Here is a 10,000-nt window from a genome sequence, read left to right on the forward strand (position 1 = left end):
CTGAAACATGTGGTACCTCTCAGACACTTGAGTCCTTTTTTCGTTGTTGTCTTTTTATATACTGCCTCTTTCTTGTGAATGCAAACGTTTTAATCTAATGGAGCCCCTGATGAGGTATCGCTGTAATGCCTTCACTGCATTGGCCTTCGATAGGTAAATAACACAGGGCATCATTCTGATGATCAGCATCTGGCCCTGGCGAGCAAGGGTTCGGTCGTTCAGGGTACAGTGAAGAACATCATGGACAGTGTTTGTAGCCCTGGATCCCCTTTCTGGGTATAAAGAGAGAGCACTAGCTCTATCTCAGGTAGTCACACCTTTCATAAAACAACAACAGTTTATGAATTATGATTGCACCTTTTGCCACTTAGCAATGTGAAAGTGATTCTGTGTGTGTGTGTGTGTGTGTGTGTGTGTGTGTGTGTGTGTGTGTGTGTGTGTGTGTGTGTGAGTGTGAGTGTGTGTGTGTCTGTGTCTGTGTCTGTGTCTGTGTCTGTGTCTGTGTCTGTGTGTGTGTGAGTGAGTGTGAGTGTGAGTGTGTGTGTGTGTGTGTGTGTGTGTGTGTGTGTGAGAAAGCTTGTGATCGAGAGTGAGGGAGCGGTAGGGAATATTGTGTGCTGACCACATCACATAGTGACTTGTATATTTTTAAATCCATACCCAGTTCACACATGTCTGTTTCTCTTTTTGCTCTCAAATTTAAATATCTTTCAGATTGTGTTTGGCACACACGCGCACACACACAAAAAGGAAAGTAACAAAGAGTAAGTATTTGTATAAATGTACACGGGTTTGTTTTGTTGATGAGCTTTCTCTGCAAAATTGTTCAAATATGTGTTTGTTCAGCAGCGTTGTTTCTCTGCAACGCAGAATTGATGACTGGTCACACAATAGTAATGATAGACAAATTAGCCACTTTCTAAATCCAATCACTGTGTGACTGGTTTCATTTATCAGCCAACTGGAATCCTCTGGAAAACAAGCACACCATATCCGGAACAATCTTCAACTCAGATTACCCCTGGCGTGTGTTATAGTATAGTATTGGATTGTACTGGATCCCATCTCTTTCATTGCTTCCTCCTTTTTTTTGGCAGTTAAATCATGTGTCCTGACGGGGTCCCTGATGGGAATACTTTTATTAGGGTTGCTGCTGGTTAAGAGTCATAACAAAAGAAATTGATTGAGTGTCAAAACAGATCAATCTTGTGAGTCTCCTAAACCTTATCAGAAAAATGTCCGGATCAAGGTTAAAATAAGAATACATATGGATTGTTTTTGTGTACCTCAATAGTTATGCAAAATCGGAACATTGCAATAACATTTGCAAAAATTAAACAAACACAAATCAATTAGTACTCACTGTGATCTCAAATTTTTGGGAGGTCTGGAAAGTTGTGTGTTTTGCAATCAATCGCTTGTCACATTGTTTGACTTCTGATTCAAAACTACTGTCTACTGGAAAGCATACTACTGATAACCATATACTTGGGGTATTCAAACAGTATATAGATTGCAATGCTCTGAAGTTATGAGTTGCGTAATCTTAAAGAGCGATGGCAAGAGAAGGACAATTCCCCAGGAAATAATCTATTCTTGATCTCAGCACTGCTTAATCCTGTCCCCTCCTGGATAATAAGGCTAACATGAATACCAAGTAAACATATTAATGGACTGGAAACAAGTCTAATGTCCCCTAACACCCAATACTGTTATCAATCAGGATGGAATGCGAGCCATATGGTTTTCTCAGAGGAGGTTATAGTTAGTTTTGGACCATTTAAAAGGGTTTCTTAAAACAAGCTGTGCTAGCTCTGCTATGGCGTTTCAGATGTGTGAATATCAGTGTGTGATGTCGTTTGTTTTCATTAAGAACGAGCCACAGACCCTTTGCATTACCTCTGACAGGTGACTCTTTATGTTGGCTCCCAGTGCCTCTTGTTCCCGTTGAAGTTTAGAGGCCAAAGAGGTTCATACACCCGTCGTTTCGGAAGCAAGAAAGCGTGAGCTTTGCTCTTGAAGTGGTCTTTCAAAAATATATTTCTGAACGTGTAATTCAAGGTGATCACAAAGAATGCCAGAAAAGCTGTGGCGGTCGCTGGCAGCACTGACCACCATCGACGGCTTCCAGGTTTAACAGAGAGATTAGCTGTGAAATGGCAATCCTTCAAGCTGAATCCGAAAAATAAAAATAAATTGAAATGGCCCCCAACAGTGCCAAGGAATTTTAGTGAGAAGAAGAGGGAAAGCTGTTATTTTTCTGTTGGGATATGTCTCGCAGAGTAAGAAATTTTTGTCTCAAATGTAAATAGCAGTCTCTCCTTTTTTTGAAACGCCGTTGGCTAACTGTTCTAACCTTGTTCTCCATAACTACAATAACATGCTGAAGGCGATGTCCACCCGGAATGTCATCAACAGATGTTCCAGTTCAAGAGCATTTCTGTCATTCACAGACCTACAATGGTGACCATACATTTGACCCTTTTGTAGATCTATTAGGTACAATAAGTATTACGAATTCCAATAAGCAAAAAGCAGTTGACCCCCAACAATTCAGTGCTGCCAAAACAAGTGTCGCATTTCTGCTGTAGAAGCCCAACTCACCATCACTAAATCATGCTTGAGGTAGTGTAAAGTCGACAATTTGTTAAGATGTTCTTTCCTTTATGGCTTTGATTTCCCGAAGGGATGGTGGAGGGTGGCTGGCTACAGTGTAGACCGTAAGGAGTCATATGTCAGCTGCCCTGACTCAAACATCACAGTGGCTGGCCTGAAGGGCAGACACCAGAGCAACCAGAGAGCTTTGCATTACTATCAGAGGAAGAGGCTCATTAGGCTCTAATAGCTGCCATACGCCAGCATAGAACTCACACACACACACACATGGATGCTCACGAACACACACACACACACACACACACGGGCACTCATGCACACACACACACATGCACACACACACACACACACGGATGCTCACGAACACACACACACACACACATGGGCACTCATGCACACACACACACACACATGCACACACACACGCACACACACACACACACACGCACACACGCACACACACGCATACACACATTCACACACACACAGACACACACACACACACACACACACACACACACACACACACACACACACACACACACACACACACACACACACACACACACACACACACACACACACACACACACACAAATCCAAGCAACTACTGCAGGTTTATGCTTTGCAGGAGATTATTCCAACACATGCACCCAGAGACCCCTAGTGCAGCAGTAGAGAGCAGCGGCAATTTAATATTGCCTCTCAGCATAGTCATATATTAAATATGACTCATACAAACCATATGGGCCATCTTGAATGCTGAATGCAATGGTTCTGTCTATCAACCGGTATGCGATGAATAGTTTTATTGCACAGAGTCCCTGCTTCCTTTACGCAGTGATTTCGACTCCAGAAGAGCTGGACAGTTCTGTAATCGACTTTCCAGGTCTTCTGGGCATTCATTGAAAGTAGCTCAGAGGGACTTTGAACCGGTGAACAATTTAGGATTTAGACCGATTCAAGATTTATCTTATTGACCATGATAACCCTAACCCTAACCCATTTGATTTAACTAACTCTCCAAATGTGCAAGATAAAGACTTAACCTGTTGGACTTGATTTGATCCTCTACTAATGGATTTATTCTCTTGATTTTACAAGTCCAGTGCTTTTATAGTCATGCTTCTTTACTTATTTAGACTCTCTTTCATTGTGTCTACAACTTACCTTGCGGATGGCTGTTTCGGTGAAGCCTTTGTTCGGTAGAACAAATATGTTGAGCAGAATGCCTCCCCTTATTGTTTCCATTCAGCTCAAGACAATCATAAAAAGAAGTGTGCAGCAAGAAACGGTACCCCTGTAGAGATGATTTAAACACATTTCCTCCAAAGATCTTTATTATACCGGGACATCAATTATTTGTCAGTGGAACAAATGTGAAACATGTGAGTTGCGTATTTTGAGCGATGTAGCGATGTAGGCACATTTAGGTCCATTAGAGACACAATGTCTACCACATGTACCAGAGGGAGAGGGAGAGGGTGAAGATGGGAGAATGAGAGGTATGTGAGAATGTATGGAATCCATTTTCTTTGCCCATGTATTCTCCGTCAGGGTTGTGAGGGACTTGATGTTTTCCATGATGAAAGTGGGCACATGAGGATCTGTTGCAAGTTTCAGCAAAGCTGTAACTTTTGGAAATCACACTTAATGGCCATCGCTTTTCTTTCAAGGCTTTGTTGGTAAATATCGGCAAGCGGTGATTGATGACGCCCATTTTGCCTTCACTCTCGCTGTCCATCACATATAACCCTAACTGTTACTTAAAACAATGACTTTTGTCTTCTCTTCATCTCCCACCAAACTGACGCTTCCCTCTCTGTGAAAGGTTTTCAAAAAGGTCCTCTGCTAGCCAATGACCTTTCGACCCTTTCCTCTGGTTCAGTGGATACTGTGTGTTTCCAAACAGGATGCAAAGTGCCCACTTAAAGGTCCATTAATCAAGTTGTGTGAGAGCAAATGTGTCATGATCTTTAACACCTCACAAACGGAAGCAAGGACTGACAGTTCATTTATAATCATGTCAATAGAAGTTGTAAAGGATGGCAAAATGGAAACTATGAAGTGCATTTTAGTTGTGGTACTCCCTTATGGTAATTTGACTTAGGGTAATTATAAAAGTTTGCATGCTCCAAAATATTGCATTTGTTTACTGAATATCTTGCCAAGAGTCAAGAGACATTCAGAATAATAAATGTTCATGTTAACCTATAACATTTATACAAGAAGAAAGTACACAGGCTTCTCTGAACAAGGAACAGAACAAGGAAACACAATGTAGAGATTGAATAGAGATGTGTAGTGCTTAAAGGTCTACCGTGATCGTGGCAGATGGTTCTCATTGGCAGCGTTGTGTGTGTGCTGGTAGTGCACATTGTACCATTGTTTGAAAGTTGATGGTCCTTGTAGGAAGTATCTTTTCCCTCTCAATAAATGATGCAACCATTTTATCTCCATCGTAATGCTAAGATATTCATTGTACATCTAATGCATTGCGCAATTATAGCTTTGAAGGTTCAGCTTCAACAACAACAACTTAGATCACATTATTTTGTCTGCAGGTGTAGACCTTATCGTTTTTCTGCGTTTGCTTGTGTCTGTGTCAAGTTGCTCCAACGAGAATATAGGAGCAGAGGCTCAGATGATGCAGAGAAAACATATTGCTCCTTCCTCAATTATGCTCAAAGTGAAGCCTGTGCGCAGTATAAATATGTAGAATCTAGCATCAGCTTCACTTGCTATCCAAGAGGCCTTCTTGATAATACAGCAAAATTACATGCTATGTCAGGGCTCTTTGAGCTATTACCTGACCTTCTGATAAACATGCCCATTGAACTGTCCATCGACAGAACACCAAATGCACTGCTACCTACCAAAACCAAAACCATGAAACCAGAGCGGGTTCATTACTCAACATTCTGGGCTTGTGAAGGACAAATACAGATTGTCCTTGGAGGAATGTAAAAGTGTGTGGGTGTGTGTTTGTGTGTGTCAATGTTTGTGCGTGTCGATGCTTGTGTGAGTGTAAGTGTGTGTGCATTTGTGTGCAAGTACATGTTTTTGTGTGTGTGTATTTGTGTGTGTGTTTGTGTGTGTGTGTGTGTGTGTATATGTTTGTGTGTGTGTGTGTGTGTGTGTGTGTGTGTGTGTGTGTTTGTGTGTGCAGGTGCATGTATTTGTGTGTGTATGTGTGTGTGTATCTATGCATATATTTGTGCATGCTTGTGATTGTTTGTGGTAATGCATTGTACCAAGGACCATCAATGTCAATAACACTTAATGAGGTCAGCAGGGGGTCAGGCCTTCCATGTTAACCTTGTGCCGCACACCAGAGTGTTCCAGCAGCTGACTGCTAAACGCAGTACCTGCTAGAAGGACGTCAGGGCCAACATTCAGCCGTTAACAGGAGAAACATGTTTTTTTCCCCATTGCCGATGGATTTATCGTGTGTTGCAAAAGGAATGCGTGCGTTGGAAACACAGAGTGTGGACCCGTGGGGGCGTGCACGCAGGGGCTGCGCTGCGGCGCCGGGGAAGACCTTCAGCGGGCTGCGGGGTTATGGATGGAAGGAAGGGAACAGGGGATGTGTGCGCATGCATGGTGGAAAAGCGTAGGAAACACATTGATAGAGGAAAAAATGAAGAGATGGATGGATGGATGGATGGATGGATGGATGGATGGATGGATGGATGGATGGATGGATGGATGGATGGGTGGATGGATGGATGGATGGATGCAGAGATGGATGGATGGATGGATGGATGGATGGATGGATGGATGGATGGATTGATGGATGGATGGATGGATAGAGAGAGCGAAAGACGGATAGAAATCCATTGAGTACAAAATAATTGAATAAATAGATCTATCGATCGACAGAATGGAAAACAGCCATGGGAATATGGCGAGAAGGACAAGAAAAACTTAGGAAAACAATTAAAAACAAAATACACAAAAAAAAGGGTTGGTGGTGAGACGACAAAAGTAAAAGTGGACTCCATTCACATGTGGAGAGATCAATCTCCCGCTCAGGTGAGCTGAGCGTTGGTGTGTGTCACCCGGGCTGTCAGAGTGCTGAGATGAAGATGGATGATCCTCACATGAAGCTATAGAGAGAGGACATATGGAGCGAGCCACCGAGGGACCACTCCTGATGCATGATGAGGAAGAGGCTCCAGGTGCTGCAGTGCTGTGCGACCGTAACGTTGGTGGAGTTGGCGGCTTTCAGGTCAGCCATGTTGCAAACGTGCTTTTCTGTTCGATAAACAAAGGCGTTCAAACGGTGACAGGCCTGCCTGGTTGGATAGTGGAAGTAGTAGGTTTTCTACCGTCTTTTTTAGCTTCAAATCTTAAAATAAGGCCTATCGCCATGGTAAATGTAGCCTGATTATTGGATTATTTTTACATTTCAATGTATAGTAAATATAAACCATTTGTATAATTCTTTGATTTCCTTGATTTTTCAGAAATATTTCCGTGTTCTCATAATTTTCGGAGAATGCCGTAGGCTAAAATATTTTTGTAGTGACAATGTAACACCAAATTAAATGTTATTTGGGACTTTACTTTCTTTACTTTACCACTCCGCTAACATATATTTCATTCATGGTTTTGGTTTTGTCTGGAGCTCAGGGCAGAACATCATGCCAGCTTGACATGAAACTGGAGATAGGTTTCAAGACAAGACAAAGACGCAAAATCCCAAATAAAAAAAACACTGATAATTGATTATCAGATGTTGATAATCAATTCTCAAATCAATAATTGGCAGACGTTCCAAGTGATGACTTCCTGTTTGCTGAACAGGAAGTCAAGGGACAGCATGAAGCGGTCTCCAAACACAGTCTTCCTCCCCAGCTCAGCCTCTTGTTGCTGCTGGTGATGACATGTCACCCTGAGCTGATGTTAAGAGAGGTCGTTGGTCTGTAGTATGCAGCATCAGGATTAACGAGTTCCCCAATGAAAGGTTAACAAACTCAGATGAAGCAATACAACTCTGAGAAATGTAGTAGGGACTTTTGGGGTTCAACCGTTGCAAATGGTTCAATCCAAGGGTAGTTTAAGAACACATTGAGATGATATATGATACTGCTAGGGCTGTTACATTATATCCCCCCCCCCCAGATGAAATTGTTTACCCTTGGGAATCAAGAGTGGTTCTGGCCAGTTTTTTAAACATGGCGACCCATCCTTGGTTTCTGAGGTTCTGCAGGTTTCCACTGATTGATTTTATAAAGATTCAAGCAGGCGTCTTCTTTTCCTATGTTTTCACAAAAAAGTACATTGCATGTGACATATTGCACAATGCAGTACATTTGTCTACTGAACTGTCCCAACCAATGCCACCAGCACCCTCTGAGGGCTCCAGAATAGTATCAGGCAGGCTTCTTTGCCAGTTTTCCATGCATGCTTTTCTATTCCAATTGTGACTATTTGTGAAAGTGATAGCCACTGTGTTCCCAACGTATATCCATGCTCAACATCCATCAGACATTGCAAGCTCAGTCAACAAGGTACCAAGCAAACACTTTGACACTGCAATTATTTGCACTCAGTCGACTCTCTCACACAAAAGAGCACTTGCATTCTTGTCTTCAGTCCTTTGTTTTGTCCTGATTGTATTCAGCAGTTTATTAGTGGCCAGTGTGTGAACACCTGTGATTCTGCATAGAAACAGCAGCAGAGGTCAGAGTTCATGCAGTTAATTCTGTGCAGCAGAGGTCAGATGTGTCCCACACGGGCTCATGCTCTTTCCAGGCTGTTCCTTGGTGGAAGTAATTTGCTCACGTGATGTCCTCACTATAGCAAATTGTTTTCATTCAGTTCTGTTTCAGCAATTTCCTGCTCAAAGGTAAACAAATTACTGATGTACACAGGGGTTCATATTGACTCTTTAAACAGATGAGGAGACATTTGTAAATGATTTTTCCTTCCCTTCATATTCCCCTGCCTTTACACTGTTACGCTGTCTATTCAATTTAGATTATTTAGTGGTCCACGACTAATCTGGCTTTGGCCAGAAGGCCCTCTTTGAAGACCAAATGCAGTGCACTGTCACTTATGGAAACATGCAATGTGTTCCAACATTAGAACTCAACACAATTACTGTAACATATGTGGCATTACTTAATCGACCATGCACACACGTTGAGACAGGGTGTAAACCTGCTGCCAATGCACAAGCTGCCATGAACATGAACCTCCTGAGGACCAGGAAGTCCAGGTCTAAAATAACAGTTTTTCCTTCGTAACAAAGAGGCCATACAAAGAGCTGACAGTTGTTGTTCAAAGTGTAGGCATTTCAAAGGTGTGTCCTTCAACTTAAATTGGATTGCTATGGCCCTCTATAACTCACCAACACAAGTCAGGAACTCGATGCTAACTGTAGACAGCCCACAAGCTAAGAGACAGATGCGGTCACTCGATAGCATTCAGACCACACAACCTCAGCCCTTCAGCCTCTCACCAGACTCTCCACCCCGAGATATAAACCAGAACAGAAACTCACAAATTCACAAAAAAAAAACGTTTAAAATGTTTGCATTGCCAACAAACAAACCATATAAAACTATGAATTAATGTTTTATGCTCCATTATTATACATTCAACTGGTTAGTTCTGGCAAAACCCACCACGCTCAACCCATTGACTAAACCTTCCTTACTTTTCTTTCAGATGTGAATGAATGCGAGGGAAATGACGGCAGCTGTGAGGGCTACTGCTGCAACACCATTGGCAGCTTCTACTGCAAGTGTCCCCAGGGAAGGAGATTGGGGCCGGACGGCAAGTCGTGTCAGGGTAAGAGCCATTATTCCATGCTGTTGGAGAGCTGACAGCATAAATGGCCCCTTTGCAAGCTATCTGCTTAAAAAGAGCCAATAACCATTCTAATAATTTAAAAATGTTTTTTTCTTTTTAATATTTGCGCTCTGCAGAATTCTTGGACATAATACACCACGGGTCACCAATGAATACACACAACATAAAAAATCGACGTGGCATTGATATATGGCCTTGCATACAGAAACATATGAAGCACATTTTATGTGCTTCATATTTATTTTTGGATACCCTAACGTTCATCAAGGAGCTGGACTCAAACCATTTGGCAGGGGCCCCCTGCCTGGCCCCTGCCGCCTCTATAGCAGCCCAGTCTGAGCCCAGTCTGAGCCCAGGTTGAGCCTATGATTGTTCCATCCCCGGTGTTGTAAAGTTACTGCACTTCCCAAACAGCAGGCAGTGGACGTGTCCAATTACCTATCAGAAGCACTTTGTTCTGGTAAAGACTGCAGTTGGGAGGGGGTTGGACGGGGGTTCTGATGGTGGTCAGGCCAACGTGAACCTGCTGATGTAGCAGAGGGCGTTGCCACCCATTTGTTGA

The 10,000-nt window shown here is 42.6% G+C and overlaps 1 protein-coding gene across 3 annotated transcripts in view; it reads left to right on the forward strand.

Annotated features, from left to right (window-relative positions):
* The window catches only part of egfem1 (EGF-like and EMI domain containing 1), a 56,906-nt gene that overhangs the window by 5,156 nt on the left and 41,750 nt on the right, over nucleotides 1–10,000 (forward strand). For all 3 annotated transcript variants that reach the window (XM_030380077.1, XM_030380076.1, XM_030380078.1), the window contains exon 5: nucleotides 9,295–9,417. In XM_030380077.1, the coding sequence (XP_030235937.1) occupies nucleotides 9,295–9,417 (123 nt within the window). The remainder of the gene's footprint in view (nucleotides 1–9,294; nucleotides 9,418–10,000) is intronic.

This window comes from Gadus morhua, chromosome 16 (assembly GCF_902167405.1).
Source record: "Gadus morhua chromosome 16, gadMor3.0, whole genome shotgun sequence".
Lineage (NCBI taxonomy): Eukaryota > Metazoa > Chordata > Actinopteri > Gadiformes > Gadidae > Gadus > Gadus morhua.